Genomic DNA, 22,736 nt, shown 5'->3' on the forward strand with positions numbered 1-22,736 from the left:
CTACACTGCAAGCTGGGTGTTCCACCCCCAATCTAGCACCAGCCAAGCAGAGAAAACCATGGGGCTTCAGGACCAGGCTGAGGGGGCTGTTGGAGAGAACTAGCCCGGCCCTAGTCAGCACGGAGGCTGCCTTTTGGGCCTGTAGGACCCCGAGAGGGAGGCCTCTGCAGGGACTGGGATCACCATACCAGAGTGTCCTTACTGTGTCTGAGCTCTCAGAACCCTGTGGCCAAGGTAAGCCCTGCAAGGTTTAGCTATTACCATTCATGAATGCACAAGCAGGAGCCACAGACTTGTGATACTCTGGTAGACAGATGGGTCAGAGCTAAGGAGAGACCTGAGGCCAGTCTCCACACACCTATTAGACCTTGGGATTTCAGTGCAATAAGTGGCTGTGACCTAGGCTCAGGTGCAAACCCAAGTTTTAAAGAAATACTTTAATGCTTTTTAAAACCTCTATCACAATATATAACATCCCTGCTGGTCCTCTCAGAACACGGGCCCTTCCTGTTTCACTTGGGAAGTGGGGGGGGGGTGTATCTGGGAGGGTGGCCCTGTGTTGTCCTCAATGAAGACCACAGTCCTGTGCCACTCTCAGCCTGGGTGCAGCTCAGGTGGCCAGTGAGAGGCCAGGCTGGGCTTCTATCACAATGTGGGCCCTGGAGCTTGCCTCAAAGCCTTCCGAGAGAGCATGTGTCAGGTATGCATAGATGTCCTGTGTTCTGCTCGTAACCGTGAGGCTGTGGGGAGGCCCAAGGAATAAACCTCTCCCATGTCCTGGAGGGCGGAGACCCTTGCTGGTTGAAGGACTGAAGCCGTGTCCACCGCGACTGGCTTTGAGCTCTGCAGCTACACGTCTGTCTCCACCCTTAGCCGCTCCATCCTGCGCACATTGCCTTCCACCGCCACCCGGCTGGTGATACAGCGTGAGAAGCTCTCGGGAAACCAGCCTGTTTCTCCGTCCCGAAGCCTCTCGCCGTGTAGCCAGCCTGGATGCAGACGGGTGGATGAGAGGGATCCCTCCTACCGTCCCACCCCACCTCTGCTCTTGAGGGTTCCACTCTAGGGCCTGACCACCCCCTCCTGCCTCCAGAGAGAGCCAAGGAGGCGACACTCAAGGCCACCTGGCCCTCCCGGCAGCTCCCCTACACCAGCATGTAGGAGGGGTGAGATCCGCACCCACTACTCCAGCACGACCAGGGCCCTGCAGAGGCCTATGCTGGGAGCACCAGGAGATCAGACACCCATTCGCTTCACTTAGGGCACAGAGTAGCAAGCTCACTTTGGTCCCTTAACTTTAGTACTGGCGGTCCTCCCTTTGAGAAGACTGAGTGTGGTGTGTTTACACGTGTGTATAGATCACATACATGTACGTACACCCATGTGCATAGAGGCCTAGAGACAACCTCAGTTCCTCTGGCGCTGCCCACTCTGACTTTTGAGATAGTCTCTCACGGGCATGGAGCATGTCTTTGCTTCCCCAGGATGACACAAGCCACGTGCCGTCACGCCCAGCTTTCCTTTACGCGGGCTCTTGGGTTCAAAATCAGGTCCTTATGCCAACTGAGCCATCTCTCCAGCCCCAACCTTTGAGGAAGTGCTTACGGGGATGAGGCAGGCTGAGCATGGCTGGTCGCTGCACCCTTATCTGGGCTGCACCCCAGTCTGGTTGACACCCACTCCCCGACCACACTCACCATCCTCTTCCTGCAGGACCAGGACAACGTCAGCCTGCTGCAGCGTGATCTCATCAGCCTGCTTGGCAAAGTATGCCTTGGTGATCTCCACCTGGGGCAGCTCTGGGGGAAATGGAGACAGTTAGGCCAGGGGTGCTCCCCCACAGACTATTCTGTTCCTTTGGCCGCACCTCAGTTTCCCCAGATGGAGGATCAATAAGGTTAAGTCACAGCTACAAGTACATAGTCACACATACAACAAGGGCCGAGGTTCCAGCCCCTAAGCTAGGTACCCCGGGGAGGCCGTGGTGTGGCCTGAGATCTACCCCAGGGTTGCAACAACCCTACTCACCCCAACCCCATACTTACCTCCTTTGTTGGTGATGCCCTGCCATTGCCTCTCCTTGTAGGTGAGGGCTGTGATCCACCGGGCCCGGTCATTCCTGGAGGCCACAGAGAGCATATCTGAGACCCTCCTTTCTTCTTGGGGTCCATGAGTCCCTGTTCATGGACTCTGCTGCCCTTCCCTGCTGTGCTTCAGCTCCTGCTATTGCCCCAGGGCCTGTGCAGGGCTGTACAGAAGTGCTGGCTGAGCCCTCCCTCGGGGATTTGACCTAAGCACCACCTTGACAATAATGAAGGCCCAATGGTCACGTCCACCCTCGTCCTTTTTTCCCCTTGAAGCTCCCTCCCTGGTTACTGGACAGTACAGCAATTCACCAGTTGATGTATCCCCACAAGGAAATCAGATACCCAGAGCCAGGCTGTGCATTGCTTACGGCTCTACGGGCACCGATGGTGCTCAGCATGTAGTAGGCATGCAGACACAGTACAGCACACCCCACCCTCCCAGGCTCCCGCCCGGACGTGTGCTCTACCCCCCCCCCCCCCTCGCTGGGGTCCACCATCTTACGCGGAGTCAGAGGACAGCAGAATCTGCTCCTGGCGGCCCTCGCTGTTACGTAGCAGGTTCACCTGGAAGGGGTGGGGCACGGAGGAACTGCGGCTGCTGCCTGCTGGCAGTGAGGGCTCCGAGGCCTCCAGCTTCCTGACCTGCACATGCTCAAGCTGTGCATAGTCTTGGACCAGGTAGCTCTCCTCACTGTGTGGACACAGGAGAGTCGTCAGGGCCAGTTAACCTCAAGAGTGCTCCCGAGACTTGTCTCTCGGATCAGGGAGGGAAAGCAGAGACCTGATTCCGTACAGAGCCGTGTGGCTGCTCCCTAGTCTGACGTCTGCAGCTGAGTGCCCTACCTTTTCTTCTTGGTGACAACCAGGACGTCGTTGAACAGGAACAAGTAGCACGTGGGCCGGCTGGCGATTTTCCGAAAGATACTGGATTCCTCCAAGAGGAAGAGTTCTCCACGCTTGAGCAGCCAGCGAGAGGCAGAGATGAGTGGCAGAGACTGGGGATAGAGTGGACAGATAAAGGAAACGGACCCGGCAAGGTGGGGGACGATGACAGGGACAATCCCTGCCTCCCTGTTATGACTGAGAACCAATGGGATTATCCTGAACCTTAAGGAACAGCCATTCAGTTGGCCCACAGGAACCAGAGAAGGCCCTGTGTCCTGTCCTACCCTACAGGAGAGCCTTGAGGAGCCCTGATTCTCTGGTTCTTGCCGAATGTTTTGCCTAAGCTGGGGGTGGCGGCCAGTCCTGGAGAGGCCTTGACACCTCCTTGCTACTGAGTCAGGGAAGTTCAAGGGATCCCCCACCCATCCTACCCAGGCAGATGTCCCCAGAAGCCCCTGACTCCTATGAGGAGGACATCAGGGTACAGTGGGTGGGTTGGCACCTACCTTGACCTTACCAAAATCCAGCTGTGTGTGCAGCGTGTACATCTGCTCCGTGCGCTCCATCTTGTGGGCCCCCTCATTGCACTGCTTGACCAGCTGTGGGGTTGAGTTTACACATATACCCTGGGCACGGGTGTAGGACCGTGGAGTGCTTGCCCTCCCGGTGGCACCGCCCTGGATCTAGCCCCTTTCCCCATCAATACCACAGAAAGTTCGGGGCAGAAGTGGCCTCACCTTGCTGATGGCCTTCAGGGCACGGCTGGCAGCTTTGTACCTCTCAGGGTGGCTCTGTGTCTTCAGGCAGAGTGTCTGGGGGAAGACAGAAGCCATGAAGACCCTCCCAAGGAGCCCTGCTTGGGGCAGGGGCTCCCCACCAGTTCTGGACTCTGGAAGTCAGGGAGGGGCCTCAGGCAAGCAAGGACTTCCAGAGTTAGACCCAGCAGGACATCTACAGTCCACAAAGGGCCTCTACACCTCTGGGAGGGGACCCTGCCCTCAGGAATAGCGGTATTTCCGCAGTTCCAGAGCTGAGGGCATATGGGCACTTGCCTAAAGATGTGTCTCCAGGCTACGGTATCCTATTGCTGACCGCAAAGTGATCAAGATTAATCACCCTGCCTTATAGGCATTGTAATTATCCAATTACAGATGTATGAGTGTGAGGAAGAGGTCAGAGAGGCAACACTAAAGGCAGGACCTCCCAGCGTGTTTCCACGGCTGCACCCAAGCCTCCCGGATACTCACATCTGTCAGGAGCGGCAGCCGGGTCACCCTCTGCATGGGGAGAATCAGGAAGGAGATCATGGGCAGGCCCCCGCACGCGGGCCTTTTCTCTATCTCCCTTAGCGCTTCTCGGAAGGCTGTATTGCTGTTCCTGCAACAGGGAAACTCTGTCACTTGACCCCAGAAAGAGGTGGTGCAGGTGGGGCCTGCACGGGCTGGGCCGGGAGGGAGCACAAGGGCCCCACTCACGACAGCTTCTGCAGGGTGCGCTGCTGGTAGACCTCGTTGGAGCAGTAGGCGATGTAAGGGTGGAAGTGGTTCTCGGCATGGTCCTCCAGGATGTCGCTGATGTCCTCCACACACACCTGGGCCTTATGCCGCTGTTCCAGAGCTTCGAAGAACCTGCAGCATTGGGGTGGGGAGCGGTCGGGGACACGAAGGCTCAGTTTGGATGGGTGTTGGCACACACAAAGACACGTGTATGCAGACAAAAACGTCTGCACGGATCGGTCTTGAAGACAGTACGTGGCAGGTGCCCAGTGAGTCAGGCAAAACCTTACGTAAGCTAGGCCACATCTGTCCAAAGCCTTTGGGGACCCACAAGACAGATCAGCTCTCCACCCTGCTTCTGTAACATCCAGCCCTGTGCCTGTCCCGGGGTGTGAGTTCATGGATAGAGATGCAATGACCCTATGAAGGGTCCTATTATTGGGGCCCTAGGAGACCCAGGGAAGGCCATGTCTCTCTAGGGATGGGTCTTGAAACTAAGGTGATTATACCAGCCAAGCTCCCAGCAAGACTTCACAACTATCTGCTTTCATGGAGTCCAACCCATAAGGGACAAGTAAGGAGGCCTGGGCTCTTGGTAGAGGTCCTGGGGAGACTGCCTCCCCAGGGCAGATCTGACCTCCCATGAGCCAGGCAGGAGGATGGCATAGAGTTTTTGGCCACCTGGTATGTGAGCCTGGTGGCTGTGCCTGAGGGCCCTGGCTTAGGGAGCTGGGAAACCTGTCCATCTGAGAAGAGCCCTCCAGGCTTGGATGTGAGCATTAGGGACTCAGCAGAGCCATGGACCCTGCCCTTGGGACCCTGATTGGCCCTTGGGAAAAGCTGTGTAGCTAGCAGAGGCTCAGAAGCGCATGGGGACCCCATGGATGAACGGAAGCTGAGGCTGCCTGGACAAGCCCCCATGCACTCAGCTGAAATGCATGAGTCCTGGGGTTTCCTGGAAAGGTCTGGAAGCGCTGGCCTCCTGCTACTGGCCCCAAATAGCACAATTCTCAGAGGAGATGGCTATGAATGGCCAGGGAGGAGGCTAGAGAGTCCCACGCCAGGGCAGCAATGGCCAAGCTGAGCAATTAGAGGCTGCACAGCATCAAGGGACCACACTGGGGCGGAGTCTACAAGAGGGTCACCCACTTCCCGGACCCCTTCTCTCCTCTGATGAGTCAGGAGCGGGTAGTTCCCACAGTTAGCCACTGGATCTCTTATGGGAAGCCCATTTCCAGGGATACGATGGTACTCTGTTCCCTGTCTAAATGGCTCTGAAGCCTCTGGAGGGAGAAAGGACACCCACAGCAGTGTGCTCTTGCTGAGTGGTCAGCAAGGGCCAGGCTGGTCCTGTCATGTAAAAGCCAGCATCCTCTGTCTGGAGGGCTCGGCCTGTGAGCTAGCACCCCCATGATCTATCCATCTCTTCTGACTCCACTGGGGCTGATGAGAGGGTCTCATCAAACACTGAAGCCAAGGCTAAAGGGTCAGGGAGACCTGGGGTCTCCTGGACTATCACAGCAGCAAGGGCTGACCCCACACACTACCTGACCAGTCTGTGCTAAGGACATGAACATATATATATACAGGTATGAGCGAACACATACAGGCAGGCAGTACGCCCAGTGCTAGGGTGAGATACCCACTGGTAGTATGCAAGGATACATACAGGCATGCACATACATAAAGTACACGCACAGGCCCTCACCAGCCTGTCGCTGCATGCCTGGCCTCTCCTCTGATTCTAGGCCCTGCAAGTAGAGCCCGGTCAGGCCACCAGACACTGCTGGGTAGAACATGACCTGGGGCCGAAACTCGAGGCTGCCACCTGACTGGGTGACAACTCTGTAGGCGCTGCTGACAATCCCCAGTGCTGATGTGAGATACCCATTGGTCACACAGGGCTATACCTGAGAGAAGTGCCCCCCCCCCCATGGGAGTCTAGGATGCCCATGGTGTCCCCACAGCCAGCTCTCGAGGGCTCTTAGAGGTTGCCATGCTCCATCTCAAGCCAGTGGCTGCTCCAAGTGTCCCATCCACAGGTACAACCCAGGGCCCTGCTGACATCACTGCCCAGAGTCACGGCAAAGCAGCATTCTTGGGGGCCCAGGGAAACCCAGCTTACTTCTGACTGGCGGCCAGCACGTCCACGATGTTGGAGAAGAGGTGATGGTGTTCCGTCTGTGTCATAGTGGCCCTCAGCTCCCTGGACTGCAGGAACTCGGCCACCAGGATGCTCAGGCTGTGCAGATAGGAGAACTCAGATGTGAGGATCTCGAAGATGGCCTGCATGGGAAGACAATGCTCAGAATGACAGAGGGAGGGAAGACGGGGGCACGGGCCCCTTCGGAGGGCTGTCGTGACTGCTGCACAGGCCACAAGTCCATGTCTCTATGCTCTGGTTCACAACTCAGGCTGTGTAGATGTGATCAGGACTCTGCTTTCCAGGGAAGATGGTACTGGGTGGGGATCAAACACGGGCTGACACATGCCCCTTATCCCCGGCCAGGACTCTGGTTCTTCCTGATGCTCCTTCAGGGCTCGGTCCTCAGCCCTCAGGTTTCTGTCCCATGAGGTGGCCATTAGGGTAGGTGAGGAGAGGATATCACTGCGTCTCTAGGGACTCCCGGTGGCCTTACCTCCTGCCTCTTACGTTCTTCCACCGACAGTGTGTCCAGGACACCTGACTCCAACACCTGAGAAAAGCAAAGGAGCTGTGGGCGCAGGTCCTGCTGATGGAGCCAGGTCCCCACTTGGCCACACCCAGCTGGAGGGCGGAGCCACCTCCATCAGGAACCTTCAGCTGTCTATGTCTCCCCAGCTTAGCTTCCTCTCCATCTCTAGAGCCCTGGACCAGGCCAGGGAGACAGACAGGGAGTCTAGAGGAACAGTGTGTGTGTGTGTGTCTGTGTGTGTGTGTGTGTGTGTGCGCACGCGCGTCCACACACATGCATGTGTCTGTGTGTGTGTAGGGGGGGTGATGACTCAGACACCACCTGGGCAGCTGAGTCAGTCCTGCCAGGGAAGGCATGGGCCATTATCACCTGCACTCTTCCCTTTCTTGAAGCTAATGGCCCTAGGCTGTCTCAGCGTGGCTCCCCCTATGCCTATGGCTATAGGGCACGTCGGGGCAGGCCGGACCGCATTATGCCTTGCCTCCATTTGTGTTCTCCTACTCACAGCCTGGGCAGAAGCACTGCCAACATTGCATGGGTCCCCTGCAGCTTTCCAAGTGTGGGTAGTCCAGGTTCTAAATATTGGGCAATCAATGTTACGGGGTATAGCATGTTGGGCACCATCCCCAGCTTCTAGCATCCGGCAGGGTGATAAATGTGTCCTGCTGGACATTTCTACTTGTGAAGCCCAGACTCTGCCTTGCTGCAACCCTTGGCTGGACCTTCCCTGGCTAGGCTCCCATTGTCGGCACTCTCATAGGGGGTCCCTCACCCCCACAGCAGGCAAACAAGAAGCTCCTTTGTACTGAAGTGAAGGGAAGGCTGAGTCCACCATCGCCATTTCCTGCCACACCCAGAGCCTGCAGAGGATAGGGGTCACTATCCTGGCCTTCACGGTCTGGACATGGCCCGTTTTCAGATGTAGGAAGTACGGGGAGAGTGGAGAGGCTCCCCCAGTGAGGAAGGGGGCTCCTTGTGTCCACAGTGCCCCTCAGGTCAGACCGAGCAGGAACTCTAACTACATGCCAGGACAGAGGACAGACTCATTGTCCCACACACAAACTATATCCCAGTGACTCTGCAAGCTACATTTCAGCTCCTTGTAAGAGCCAGGCTACCACAAGCTGGGGAAAGGGAAGGCCACGGGGTCTCCTTACCTCTGGGAGCTGGCTCCAGGTGAGCTGGGCAGGCCGATAGCTCTTGACCACAATGGTGGTGTCCGCTTTCTGAGCTCCCTCCGGGCCGGAGGGCTCGTCGAGTATGTCATCATCAGACTCATGACTGGTATTGAGACCCCGCTCTCGGATCTCCTGGTACAGCTGGGGGTCTGGGCAGAGCAGAGTCGCCTGTCTGCATGAGGGCTTGGGGGTAGCCTGACCCACCCAAGGGCCCCACAAAGCTCTCAAAAACATGCAGGCTCCCCTATGGCCCACTGTGTCCTACAGTGGATTAACAGGACAGGCTGGGAGATGGTAGCAGCCCCGTGTAGAATGTGGCACTCCAGGTCGGGGCCAAGCAGACCAACCAGAGCTGCGTAAGGACAGCTGTGCCTGGTCCGGGAGGGGGGAAGCTTGGGTACTCAGGTGAGGTCTGAGGATGCCGGTCACTGCCCACGAGCCAACAATACTACCGGCCCAGTCTGGCATGGGCCAACCCAATATAGGGCATCCCTGAGCTCATGCAGCTGCTGCGTCAGCCTGCACTGGAGCCTGGGCACTGAGGCTGCATCAGCCTGCACTGGAGCCTGGGCACTGAGGCTGCGTCAGCCTGCACTGGAGCCTGGGCACTGATGCTGCATCAGCCTGCACTGGAGCCTGGGCACTGAGGCTGCATCAGCCTGCACTGGAGCCTGGGCACTGAGGCTGCATCAGCCTGCACTGGAGCCTGGGCACTGAGGCTGCGTCAGCCTGCACTGGAGCCTGGGCACTGAGGCTGCGTCAGCCTGCACTGGAGCCTGGGCACTGAGGCTGCGTCAGCCTGCACTGGAGCCTGGGCACTGATGCTGCGTCAGCCTGCACTGGAGCCTGGGCACTGAGGCTGCGTCAGCCTGCACTGGAGCCTGGGCACTGAGGCTGCATCAGCCTGCACTGGAGCCTGGGCACTGAGGCTGCATCAGCCTGCACTGGAGCCTGGGCACTGAGGCTGCGTCAGCCTGCACTGGAGCCTGGGCACTGAGGCTGCGTCAGCCTGCACTGGAGCCTGGGCACTGAGGCTGCATCAGCCTGCACTGGAGCCTGGGCACTGCTGCTGCTCCACACAGGGAACATTTCCCAGAGACTCAGCAGAGAGACTCAGCCCCTTGTGTTACAGCCTGCGGACACCCAGAGAGCTGACACGGTTCAGGAAGGAGGGATGTTCTTGCTGCAGTGCCTCAGTGGGACCAGGAAGACAGAGCAACATTGGTTCTTCCTTTCTCGTGAGCTGCAGTGCTCAGCAGGCTCCCTTCAGACCGGGAGGAGTCCACGCAAAGAAGAGAGCTGAGTGCCTGCCTCTCTGGAGGCCTGATGCCCTATCATCCACCCTGGGTCCCACTGAATACTCATGTGAGGCTGTCTTTGGGTCACATAGATGGGAGTCCAAGGGAACTCTATGAGATGTACACTCACACCAACAGCTGGAGTCAGTGTCCAGTGAATGTCCCCGCTGGCCCTACAGAGACTCCTTCCTAGTCATGCCAGGCCCTCAGCCTCCTGGGAGCCACTTACCGTCTTTGAAGGAGCCCTTGTGTGCGCGTTTCCGTCCCAGAGTTTTCTGTAGACAAGACAGAAACCTTGCCAGTCAGTGGGGAGGGAAGCGTGGGTCAGCTGCCCTTCCGTTACTATGGCAGCCCAGACAGAGATCCTCCCCCCCCCCCCCCGCCACAAGCAATCTATGGAAGAGATGGGAGGGGGCTTTGCTGACATGTAGAAGGTGCACATTAAATGTTAGCTTCGCAAAGTAGAGGCCAGAACAGGTAAAAGTTGGGGTTCAGGGCAGAGGGCTGCTACAGATCCAGGAAGGCTGCCTAGGGGCTAAACCAGTTAAGAGGTGTTACCTGATGGGAATGAAGAGGGAGTCTGGTCTGGAGTGGGCAGAAGGCAGCTGGTGAGATTCTGGCCCTGATTCAGGGCCCTAGAAACTGAGGGCAGAGCTCTGGGGAATCCCCACTCTACACTGGCATCCCCACACAGTCCCCACTCCTTGGCTGGAACACCAGGTTTTTCATAGGTACACTGGTTCCGGGAAAGCAGAGGCCAGTTGCTTCTGGTTCCTTAGAACCAGTTGGGGCCTGAAAACTCCCCTTACAGGTCCGGGAAAGTGTGACACTCCCAGCTAAACCTAGGCTAGCTCCTTTTCTCACCCCCCCACCCCCTCACCTCCTCCAACCCAAATCCTTCCTCAGTCTCTATTGTATCCCTTCTGGCCCTGAGACCATGGGGAATCTTTTCACCCAGGAGGCTCCTGGGGAACCACGGGGAGCTCTCTCACCCAGGAGGTTCCTGGGGGACCACTGGGAGCCCTCTCACCCAGGAGGCTCCTAGGGCCTCCTGCACTGCCATTTGCTAGCCCTCGACACCCTCACAGTCCCCTTTCTGCACAGGAGCTCTCAGGAGCAGCCACAGCTTATCTCCCCAGAGTGTGACATGCTATAGGTCTCAGGGATGTGTGCTGAAGAGGGGACTCACTACTGTTGAGGAAGACCTTGGCAGGCCTGTTCTAGGGACAGTGGTGGTGCTGATTCAGCTCCTGAGGTACAGGGATGCCTATCAAGGGTCCAGGCATCTCAGGCAGATATAGTAGGGGAACTGTAATGAAGGACAGTGGCTGGCATTTTAGACATAGAGGCCTTGCCTTAGCCGCGATCGGCCTTCATGGAAGTTTGTGGTCTGGCCAAGCCGTGTGGCTATCATTCTGACAGGTGTCTGCTGATGTCCAAGTGAGCATGCTTTTCCCATGATGCTGTGAACAGCTCTAGGCAACAAAGGGCCTGAACTCAGTTTTGGAGTATGCCTACAGCTGGATGGCGGCCATCTTCACTTACAGATGGGGAAACTGAGCCTCAGTTCCGGGAATCTGTTATGGGTCACACAGCCATAAAGGCCCATCCCAGGCCTCCATGGGAGCTGACTGAGCACTGTGCCTGGGGCACCCCAAGTCTGAGGGAAGCACCTGGCAAAGGTCCAGAAGGACCCCCAGCCCCGTATCCTGGGAAGAAATTGTCTCGAATGGCTGTGATTCCCCATCTGACCCTGACAACATGATGAGCAGGTGGAACGTGGAAGGCCGCTCCTTAACCATGGCCTTCCTGCTCAATGGCTGTTTGTAACAGGCTCCCGGAGACTGCAGGCCTGTCTAGAGCTCAGGGCAGGCGGGGCAGCAGCAGGACAGGAGGACAGGTGGGGGCTGAGGGCTGAGGGCTACACATTGTCCCTCCTTGTCCCGCTGGCAGCCCGTGCCTGGCATCACGGAAACTGTCATCAAATAGACTGGTTCCATGCTTGGGCTCAAGAGTGGCTGATTCCCCCTGCTGTCCACTCTGCAGAGAATTGGGGACATGGAAAAGTCCCCAAAACATGACAACTTTCTCTAGCCAGAAAGAACATGAGATTTGAACAGATTCCACTAAAGTGGGATGGCCAGGAGCCCGCGCCCAGCAGCTGCCGTGCATGACGCAGACATAGGAGACACAGGACCAGATCACTGCCTTGCCTGTGAACTCTCGAGACCCTAGAGATGACACTGCCTATCCCTGATGTCAGGGCAGACTCCTACCTTATTTTTGGCTGGGGACCGAGCGGGAGGCTGAGCAGCCTCCTCAGTGAGGGCCTGGAGCTTGGGGCTGAGCTGGACTGAGTCCCCTTTGCTGCTGGGTGACCCAAGGCCCTTCATGGCGGCTCGGTAGGACTGGTTCCTTATGTTTCGCTTCAGATTCACACCAGGGCCCGTGTCCATATCCATGTCATCCAAGGAGAAGCTGGGGGCTGAGCGGAGCCGAGGATCCCGCCGAGCGGCCTCCTTGCTGAGCACAGCTGCCCCAAAGCTCTGGTGGCGGGCTGGGGACTTGGTTTTGGCCTTGCTGGCCACAGCCAAACTCTTAGGGATGAGTTGCTGGGTGCCCATCTTGAGTGCCGCGGGGCTCTGAGTGCTAAGGATGATGGGTCGTGGCTCCTCATCTTCTGGGGGCACCTGCAGGGGTCCGGAGGCCTCTGGCTCAAAGGCAGCATTGGTCTTGTCTCTCAAGGAGTTACGAACCATGGGGAGCCTCGGCATAGGGTTCCCATTGGCATCGAGTTGCAGCTCTGCATGGAAACGATATTCCAATGTTTTATCGTCCAGAGAGCTGTCAGAATGTCTCTGGGACATGCTGGGTAGCAGAGGGGACCTAGAGAGAGAGGCAGGCAAGAGGTGAGAGGCTCAGAGGGATGTCCCACATACAGCCTCTCCGGTGTTCAATTCTGTTTCTTCTCAGCATCCTTTCCGAACAGCTCCCAGGCAAGGACAGGGAGAACAGGGCTGGCTGTGGCTGCTCACCAGGAGAGACCCCAGGGATGTAGCGTAACTGCACTACAGGTGTGCAGGGAAGCTGGGGTCTGGGCTTATCTGAGACTCTGCCTCAGACACACAGCTATTTTCTGGTGGGGACGGCCTGTGGCTGGACTGGACCTCAGGGACCACCCTGCTTTCTCTGACATAACTACTAGGTCCTGGGCAGGGTGCAAACAAGGGCATGTCTGCAGCTGAGCCCAGAGGCCCCATAGACCAGGAACAGAATCCTGGCTAGGCCCCTTACTGATGCCTGGGCACCTTGTGTGTGGTTTGCCTGGGGACAGTTACAGTTCCCTGAGCTTGCAGCAGATGCTGTGGATGTGATCGAGGCCCTGTCTGGCTCTGCATTCTTGTTAAGGGGATGGGCTACCCCGAGGCCCAGGGACCTGCTGGGGACACCCTTGGAAGTCTGACCCTGACTACGTGATAAAGAGCAAGCAGGATGGCGTGTGGAAGGAGAGGTCACTACCTGACCATGGCTTTCCTGTCCACACAGATGAGGAGAGCAGGATCCAAGTACAGCTTGGCTGCATCCCCTTCTCCCGGCCAAGCCCATGTCCCACAGCACCAAGGCTGGCTCCAAAACCTCTTCTCATAACACTCGTCAATATACATTTGTCCTTTCCGTGTTTCTGAAGCCGGGGGGTCTGTAGTGGTCTATTATTTGTATTTTGATAACTAAAGCTTGCCTGAAGACCAGAGCAAGCTAAAGCCACTAGAGGTCAGGCAGTGGTGGCACACACCTTTAATCCCAGGATTTGGGAGACAGTCAGATGGATCTCTGTGAGTTCAATACCACCCTGGGCTACACAAGATCAATACAGAAATAAATCTAGGTGGTGGTGGCCTACACCTTTAACCCCAGGACTAGGGGTCATATGCCCTTAAACCAGCACTAGAGGGAACAGAAGAAAATGAGGGCTGGAGAGATGGCTCAGAGGTTAAGAGCACTGACTGCTCTTCCAGAGGTCCTGAGTTCAATTCCCAGCAACCACATGGTGGCTCACAGCCATCTGTAATGCGATCTGGTGCCCTCTTCTGGCCAACAAGCATACAGACAGAACACTGTATGCACAATAAATAAATAAATCTTTAAAAACAAAAGAAAATGAGAGGAGAGAGAGGCTTAGTCTGCTTAGTTTGCGATTGCCCAGTCTTTGTAGAGGTAAGACTTCTCTAGTGGCTTGGCTGCCTTGCTTTTCTAGTTTCCACGTTGAACCCTAATTTCTGTCTCTGGGTTTTTATTATTCATGCTATAGGGGTTCACAACTCCAGCCTTGGGGGGTCCTAAGGTAAATCCTGGGTCACAGTGCAAACGGAACAGCAGCAGGGAGCTCCAGCCTGAGCCACTGTTGAAGGGGTTCACTGCCCAGCACAGGAACTGACGGCCATCGCCGACACGCTACCCCTCAGCCACCTCACCTGTCCATGCCAGCAGTGCATGTGCTCTAAGCCCCTTCTCAACTTCACCCTCCTCAGAATTGACTGCCCCCATCCCGCCACCCTGCCCCACCCACAGTAGGAAGCCCTGGGCAGTGGTCTCCAGAATGACCTGTTTATTTCTTCAGCATTAGCATTTTCTGTTCCCTTGGGTGCAGCAAGGTCCTACGGTTGGCTCTGGCTAACAGGGGGATGCGACTGAAAGGGACAAGTGTCCCCCCTGGGTAGGGAATCCCTGTGACCCAGAGACTGAGGTGAGCAGAGCTGATTTGACCCGGATACAGCAGAAGCCAGAGTAAAGGCTTTTGTGTGGGAACCAGTCATCCACACTGGCCAGTTTGCTGAGGGTCAACTGTCCTCGTTGCTGCCACTTACCTCCGTGATTGGATGCCCTGCTGGGGGCCTGGAAACCTGGGGTCCTCAATGATGACAGATGAATCTGCAAAATGGGCTCAGTAAGAACAAAGGCATTGCCTGAGGATTTCCTAACAGGCTCTTAAATGACCTGCAAAGCTCACTAAAACAGCCCTGGCTGGCGGCAGGGGCCACACGGCACCAGCCAAGGCTTTTCTGAACCAAATACACCACACTAGTAACGAGAGAGGCTGGCACTCAGACCTTGTAGACCCTAATGTAAAGTGGGGGACACTCCCTTCCCAAATATTTTCCCTTTAAAATGTTCTATAAACAAGTACAGCCTGGCTGCATCCCCTTCTGCCGGCCTTGTCCCACAGCACCAAGCCTGGCTCCAAAACCTCTTCTCATAACACTCGCCAATATACATTTGTCCTTTCCGTGTTTCTGAAGTCGGGGGTCTGTAGTGGTCTATTATTTATTTATGAGGGCTGGAGAGATGGCTCAGAGGTTAAGAACACTGGCTGCTCTTCCAGAGGTCGTGAGTTCAATTCCCAGCAACCACATGGTGGCTCACAGCCATCTGTAATGTGATCTGGTGTCCTCTTCTGGCCAGCAAGCATACAGACAGAACACTGTATACACAATAAATAAATAAATCTTAAAAAAAAAGAGAAAAATGAGAGGAGAGAGAGGCTTAGTCTGTGATTGCCTATCTTTGTAGAGGTAAGCAAAGGAGCCAACATCAAGGAAAGCTTTTATAAGCTCAGAACTTTATATAGGTTAAAATAACACAAACCGGCTGGGAGTGGTGGTGCACTCCTTTAATCCCAGCACTCAGGAGGCAGAGGCAGGTGGATCTGAAACCCTGCCTTGAAAAAACAAAAAAAAAAAGGGGGGGGTGGGAGAGAGGGGGAGAGAGAGAGAGAGAGAGAGAGAGAGAGAGAGAGAGAGAGAGAAACCTTGAGACTATCTCAACGAAAACAAAAACCAAACCAAACAATCCAACTTATTAAGAAAGGCCTTCCAAAGGGGAAGTTTGTTTTCCAGACAGTTCGAAGAACTCCAAGTCTATTGCCCACCCACTATCAGGGGTGAGGCTCGGGGCTCAGCACTGGGCCACAGTGCCCCCTTGTCATGTGCTCTGGATACTGTCCCAGGATTACATATCTCAGGGTGTGGTACCTACTTGCCCAGTCTGACAGGGACAGAGACAGAAGGACTTAAGGGGACTGGAAAGGATGGCTACCCTGGGGTTACCAGAGGTGGGGGTGGGCACCAAGGCTGTTCGGGTGAGTTCAGGGCCTCAGGAACTAGTGATTCCAGCCTATAAGAAGGCTCATGCCCACCCCGGAGCTCCAGGCAGGTCACAGACCTATCCTACCTAGCATTTCAGAGCACAGAATGGTGCCAAGACCCTGCCCAGCTGTCCCTCCCTGAAGGGGACAGAGCTGGTCATACCGCTGACATTAACCCACACTGCTAAAGCACAAGGCACCCAGGAAGCTGGTGGTCTCAGCTCACCCCCCTGAAGCCCCAGGCTCTTTCACACAGAAGCCCTTGGCTAAAACTATCCCAAGAAGCTGAGTGCAGCCTAGGGGCAGAGGCCCCAGGGAGGGGCGGGCTGGGGCCTGGTATACCAAGAGCAAGGGAGGGCGCATTCCTAAGGACATTCCAAATTGTGGCTGAGGATGATAGCAGTCACACCAGGCCTCCCCCGGGAGCTGGCATCTGTCTGTCACATATGTGGTGGGGGCAGGGCTGCACCAACCAGGGCCGCACACCTGTGTTACTTTTCCTGGTTCACCAAGGTCTGGGGTAGTTGGCTTAGTGTCTTCCGATGGCCCAGGACAGACTACACAGTGATCGTTTTGCTCAGAAAGAGCGGACCACACAGAGGGGCCCAGGGTCATTAGTTTTTCTCCTCTCCTACCAACAAACACCCATCACTCATAAGCTAGTGTCTCAGGCGTGCAGGACAGCACAGGCCCTGGCAGGCAGTGGCCTCTCCCAGCAGAGGACAAAGTCCATTCTAGGCTCAGAAGGTGCCCAAAGGGAATCTGTCAGGTGAGCCATTGCTGGGAGTGGCTTTCGTTCCCAGCCTGGCACCACACCCACAGGCCTGGCAAACAACCTGCCTAGGACCCCAGAGAGTAGGGCTGAGGGCTATGGGTACCTGTCCTGTCAGATAGCAGAGAGGCTTGCTGGACACATCAGATGTCTCCTGAAGCTGCCCCGTCCCCAGACAAGATGGGGGAGGGAGGATCTTACAGCGTGCACAGCACAGCCACAGGGTTCCATGGGCAGGGGACCGTGAGGCTGGCCTGCCTTTCGTTACTCATTTCTACTCCCTCCAGTCCTCCGGTCAGCTTGTCCCCCCCCCCCCCCCCCCGAGCTGTCCAGTTTTTCTTCTCCATGTTCCTTGAGTCTGGCTCTTCTTCCGTGGAGGGATCACTTCCAGGTCTTCCTGGGCACCCTCCTAGCTCAGGGTGGGGGTTGGGTGGTGGACAGTCCTTAGGCTTGGCTCAGGCTAGCCAAAGGCTAGCCTCAGACCATCAGGACTACTCTCTAAAGCAAACCCCAGGCATTGCCTCCAGACATTTCTTTTTAATAATTAATTGTTTTCGTGTAAATCTTGTATGCATGCATGTATGCGCAGCACATGTGTGATTGGTGCCTGCATAGGTCAGTAGGGGGGTCAGGTCCCCTGGAACTGGAACTGACGATGGTTGTGAGCTACCATGTCGGTACTGGGAACCAAACCCAGGTCCCCTAACAACTGCTCTTAAGCCCTGAGACATCTCTCCAGCCCCAGATCTTTCACGTTTTTTACTTTTTGAGACAAGGTTTTACTATGTAGCCCTGGAGGGCCTGGAACTTATTACATAGACCAGGCTGGCCTCAAACTCAGAGATCTGCCTGCCTCTCCTTCCTGAGTGCTGGGATTAAAGGTGTGCGCCACCAAGCATGGGGTGGGGGTGCGGATAGATGTTTGATTGGCGGAACACACCTTTCTCTCCCCTCTCCCACTGGGGATGATTTTCCTCTAGAATCTTCTGTTCTTGCTACTGTTAAGGCCTCTTGGTGCCCTCCAGACTTCTCTTCCTCAGATGGTGATCTTTACTCCTCCCTACCCAGCCCTGGAGAGGGCTCCGGCCCCACTTTCAGTTACTAAACGAGGTGCCAGGTAGACTTTCCAGCCAGTTTGTTCCTGTTTCTCAGGCCTACGTCTGCATGAGGTGTGATATTATTTCCTGGATTATTTCCTCCCCACTCTGCACCCCCGCTGGGAGACAACCTTGGGACCTCACCCAGGCCACTGCTACACCACTGAGCTATATCCAAGCCCCTTGTCTTATTATAATTTATTATTATTTGAGACAAGGTCTTCCTAGATTGGCCAGCTTGGCCTTGAACTTGATCTGTAGCCCAGCAGGCTTTGAATTTGTTGTCTTCTAGCTTGAGCCTCCAGGGGCTGGGATTCCAGGCAGGCCTGAGGCACTGGGCCTATCCTTTTAAGATAATTTCTTGCACCATTTATTCTTTCTAGAACACTCACTAATCAAGATTGAAACCTCTGAGTCAGTCGGTGGTGGCACACGCCTTAGTCCCAATGTTCTGAGGCAGAGGCAGGTTGATCTCGGTGAGTTCCAGGACAGCCTGGTCTCCAGAGTGAGTTCCAGGACAGCTAGGGTTGACACACAGAGAAACCCTGAACCTCTGAAATCTCCCCTTAACTTCTTACCTTTCCCCCTTTCTCATTTCTTTGTGCTTCTTTCGGAGATGCCTCCACTCCATTCAGCCTTCTGGTATTTCCGTCACCTTCTGTCATTTCTATGCCCCCTACAAGGAGCTCTCTTGTGCCCCCTCCTTGCTCTTCGTTCCTAGCACCCTGTTCTTGTTTCACAAATACAACATCTTCCATCAACTTAGAGGGCAAGAATTGAGTTTTCTTTTACACGTTTCTCTCAGTTGGCTGCTGCTGGCTCATTTTCTTCCTTTGTCTCCCCTGGGCCTTGGGTTCTTACACATGAAACTTTCAAAAGAAAAGCTGCTGATGGGAGGGGAGGCCCATGGGGCCCAAGAGCACAGGCTCTGTCTCTGGGGACTGTAGACTCCCTGCCCCAGTCCCTGTCTCCACGGGACAGGGCTTCCTCCCAGGCTGGCTGGCTCCTGGCTCTTGATTCACTAAGGAACTGGCAGTGCAGGGGCCTCGGACTCTCTATCTAGTGGCCTCCAGGGAAATAACCAGCTATGGCCATCCACCAATAGCATTCCTGAGAGTTCAGTGTGAGGCCTCCCAGACTCCATGTAGGCCAAAGGTGTGTGTCTTCTATTTCAGGCACCCCAGGCTCACTGAAAGCACAGAAGCAACTCCAAAGACACCGTCTACAGGAGCTCTCTCTGGGTGCCTGGCCACTAATCCCTGAAAGTCTTTGGGATGCATGGTCCCCAAAGTCTTCCTACATGGCCCCACAAACACACCAGAGCTCAGTTCCCAAATGGATGCCGGCACTTTCTCTGTCCTGGACCCCACTGAAGAGGACCGGGTGCTCCCTGAGAACCAACCTGACCAGGGGTTCTGCTGAAAAGGAGCAGAAACTGGGCCAGAGCCACTCAGCAGACCCAGATGCATTAGTGAGGGTGACTCCCAGCTGTTTCTGCTCAGGGTGGGCTGGAGACGGCCCCACGACTGAGGCCTTAGAACCTACAGTCCATATTCTCTTTGCCACTAAATAACCTTCATTGGGAACAGTCCTGGGGCACAGGGGTAGCAGAACCAAGGGGCAGAATATCATGCAGAATCAATGAGATCTTGATAGACATCTCAGGGAACCATTGTGGGCGTGGTTCTGGGTGGGTGGGCCTCTCTGCACCGGTTCCTCTGCTCCTTCTCCCTTTCAGGCAGGTCAGCTTCCCATGAATCTTCTAGTCCCCTAAACCTGATTTCTTCCTAGTCTGAGCCTGTTGCTGCTGGTCACAGCTGCTCACAGGAGCCCAAACCACCCCGAGTCTGGACTTCGGGCCCTGCTGGAGGCCGTCCATCACCAGCTCCGAGGCTGGGCCATCTCCACCTGGGGAAGCTCTGCTTCCAGCCCACAATGGTGCCTTGTGCTTGGGTGATCCTGCCTGGCCGAGTAGGGGACTTGGACTGGACGATAACTTGCAGCAGGGCTCAGCTTTGTAACCAGTAAATTATATTTGTCAGGTGGAGGGGCTGAGCTCAACTGAGAGCAGTTTTGCCCACCTGGAGACAGTCTGTAACATTTGAAGACATCGCTGGTTATACACCCCCCAGGCATTCTGTGTGCTGTGGACAGGATTCCCGGATCCACAGAGCACAAAGAAGCCCATGGCAACCAACTGGTACAAATGTTCCCAGAGTTGAGGTGGGGAAAACCAATCGTAGATAGCTAGAATCACCCTTCACCCACCCACCCACCTGGCGCATCCCATCAGCCCACAACAGTCACGAATCACCCCCTACTCCCCTTCCTCAAACCCAAGCAGCTGGTAACCACAGGGGCAAGGGAGCAAGGGTTGGGGAACCTGGGGCTAGGCCCCCACTGCCCAGTTCACCAGCTGAAAAACACACCCATAGAAGGTACCCTCTGGCCAGGTAAGTCTTCTTGGACCCCTCCCTGAACTTCTGCCCCTTGTGGGTCTTTCCTTCTGGCAGTGAGAAGCAGGGACAGAGGGAAAGTGACCTGCCGGGGTCAAGCCCCAGTCAGTGAGCACAAGGGGAGGAGCCAAGCTGTGAGGCCCAATCCTGACCTAGATGGCTATCCTCAAACTAGGAAATGGATGCAGACGACAGGGGATTCTGGACTCATGATGCTACAGAGGGACGGCCACCTGTACGTTATGTCACGGAGTGAGCAATGCCAAGATGGATCTAGAAACCAAAACCAAAACCTCCAGGCCCTGTGGCCAGATAGAAGTGCAACCGTCACCTTCGGGGAGCAGACCTGCTGTCTCCACGGACAAGCCCTGGGAATCTCAACCAGCCACTTCACCTCTGGAGGCACCTTTCCTCCCCACAGGGCTTCCTCGAGTGGCTGCCCTGCAGGAGGTGGAACACCGGGGCAACCTCCCCAAAAGTATCTTTCTATTGGCCTGGAGAGACGGTCCAACAGAAATCAACAGTGCCGCTCTTCCAGAGGACAGGGTTCAAGTCCCAGCACTATCCACAAGACAGCTCACAGCTGTCTGTAACTCTAATCCCAGAGGATCCGATGCCCTCTTCTGACTTCCATGGGAGCCAGGAACACCTATGGTGCGCATTCATAAACACAGGCAAAAACACTTAAACATATAAATAAATCTTTAAAAATAAAAGTAGTTTCTGGTCTTGGAGAAGGGAGTGGCAAAGAGCCTCTACCTAGCTCTCTCAGCCTTGTTCTCTGTGTGACTTACCCCTTACCTTTTCAAGGAAGGCTGGAGACCCCTCCCTCCACCAGGGGTACTGAGAGAGGCTTCTAAGAACACAGACTGAGGGAAGCATTTATCCCCAGAATAGGATCACAGCAGCAGACGGAATCAAGGCGTTCTGAGAGATAAACCCAGCCTGGAGGCTGAGGCAGCTCGCCTGAACTCACACATAGCAACTTCACAGCCTGGTGCCCACATACCAGGGTGGGAAAGCAAGGGTAGCAGGGCATACGGACATATGGTCACGAACGGGACCACACACGATACCCTACCGTTGGTCACTCCAGTGACGGAACACACAAGTATCCACTTAGGGGCTATCAGCTCCTGTCTAGGTTCCAGGTGTGATGTGGAGATCGCACCGTGGCTGCTACCAACTCAGACCCCTGCCCGAGGCCCACACCCAGGTCCATCTTTCTCTCCCAACCTCTAAACAGATCCCTGATCTTGATTTACAGATATGAGGATCAAGGCAGGAAGTGGGGACAAGTGTCCACCTTCCAGCCTGTAAGTGGCACCCACAGTTTTCCAGAGCAGTACCCCACCACACACACACACACACACACACACACACACACACACACACACACACACACACACACACAAACAGAAAAGCAGTGAGGAGCCTGGCTAGACAGCTAGCCACCAAGGCAGAAAAAGGGCACGAGGGGGGGTCAGGCTCCTCATTATTGGAGCTCATCTGAACAGACCGTCTTTCTAGCTCCCGGAAGTCACTTTCACGTCCCCTGGGACCTCCCAGGAGTGTCTGCGCCCTAGTGTCTAACCTGGCCGCTGCAAAGTGTCCCTTGGACTGCGCGGCTCCGGGCAGCTCGGCTCCCAGTCCCGGGCTAGCAGCTCCAGCGAGAGGGCGGGGCGCGTTGTCGCCGAGGTCGGGAGGGGCTGGAAAGGAGTGGAGGCGCCCGGGGCGGCGCAGGTGGCCTTCCCCCCCCCCTCGGCTCACTCTCCAGTCCCCAGACTCACCTGAGCGCTCGGCCGAGGAGCGGCGGGGCGGGTACGGCTTGCAGAGCCGCTGGGTCCCCGCGTCTTGCGGCCGGTCAGTCCCGCCCTCGCTACTTCCTGCGCTGCCGGCCGGCGAGCGGGCGGGCGCACGGGCGGAGCCGGGGCCAGGTGGGCTCCGCCGGCGGCTGCGGGGCCGGAGGGCGGGACGCACCCGGGGCACCTGTTGCACCGCGGCCGCCTCACCTGGCCGCTCCGGCCAGCTGCGTCACCGCACCTACCGGGGCCCGCCTGCGTCCACGTGATCAGTCTGGTGGTTCGGGCCGGAGTCCGCCCTTGGGTACCGTCTACTCTCCCTCCCGCTCCTACGCCCACTTCCTTTCTGTGCCTCTCTCTGGGCTCCTCCGCCTCCTCCAGGAAGCCTTCTGAGAGTGCCCGGGCCTGCGGGAACCTGTTTGCTGTGGGAAGGCCCCACCCTCTGCATTCTTTGCAGCATGCTTCCCTAGCCAGGATCTCACAGAACAACCTTCATGGTGTGGTCTGTTCACCACCACCCCACTTTACAGACAACTCCGAGGGCGGGAAATTCTGCCAGCCATGCAGGTCCCGCTTTGGTTCTCCTGAGCTCAGGAAAACAGCTCCCAAGTCCACGTAGCGTCCTTAGGGATGATGCTGTCACAGTGCCCCTCCTATGGGGGGGGGCTTTAGGGACCAGGCTCCCCGTGTAGGAAAAGATGGGGTGTGCACCATTGCGCTCCAAAGTGCCCCCAAGGGTGAGCAGAATTAACAGATAAAAGGGGAAAGAGAAGTAAAGCAGGCAAGAGTCACTATGAGTGCAAGGGCCAAGAAGGGGAGGGAACATGGCCAGGGGGCAGCCTGGGGGC

The 22,736-nt window shown here is 56.1% G+C and overlaps 1 protein-coding gene across 2 annotated transcripts; it reads right to left on the reverse strand.

Moving 5' to 3' along the window:
* Positions 1–400: 400 nt before the first annotated feature.
* LOC121443563 (rho guanine nucleotide exchange factor 16) lies at positions 401–22,163 on the reverse strand. Of its 2 annotated transcripts, none has more exons than XM_041645357.1 (16): positions 21,877–22,163; positions 14,485–14,548; positions 11,896–12,505; positions 9,849–9,894; positions 8,301–8,470; positions 7,108–7,164; positions 6,594–6,754; positions 4,448–4,600; positions 4,220–4,349; positions 3,710–3,784; positions 3,479–3,571; positions 2,931–3,082; positions 2,590–2,778; positions 2,046–2,119; positions 1,698–1,799; positions 401–989 (listed from the first exon to the last, which is right to left on the reverse strand). In XM_041645357.1, the coding sequence occupies exons 3-16, from the start codon at positions 12,484–12,486 to the stop codon at positions 850–852; spliced, it is 2,133 nt and encodes a 710-aa protein (XP_041501291.1). In that variant the 5' UTR covers positions 12,487–12,505; positions 14,485–14,548; positions 21,877–22,163; the 3' UTR covers positions 401–849. The 2 variants fall into 2 exon arrangements, with proteins under 2 accessions (XP_041501291.1, XP_041501292.1); XM_041645358.1 differs by lacking the exon at positions 21,877–22,163 and adding an exon at positions 21,681–21,749.
* Between the last annotated feature and the right edge of the window lie 573 nt (positions 22,164–22,736).

This window comes from Microtus oregoni, unplaced genomic scaffold, assembly GCF_018167655.1.
Source record: "Microtus oregoni isolate MIOR12 unplaced genomic scaffold, Mior012 000109F_ref0000275, whole genome shotgun sequence".
In the NCBI taxonomy this organism is placed as follows: domain Eukaryota; kingdom Metazoa; phylum Chordata; class Mammalia; order Rodentia; family Cricetidae; genus Microtus; species Microtus oregoni.

Excerpts from the sequence above, each read along its gene's own strand:
- LOC121443563 (XM_041645357.1), bottom strand. The coding sequence starts at position 12,486 with ATGTCCCAGAGACATTCTGACAGCTCTCTGGACGATAAAACATTGGAA. Across the intron at positions 6,755-7,107 it reads AAGAACGTAAGAGGCAGGAG|GCCATCTTCGAGATCCTCAC; the intron begins GTAAGGCCACCG and ends CTTCCCATGCAG. Across the intron at positions 1,800-2,045 it reads GGGCATCACCAACAAAGGAG|AGCTGCCCCAGGTGGAGATC; the intron begins GTAAGTATGGGG and ends CATTTCCCCCAG.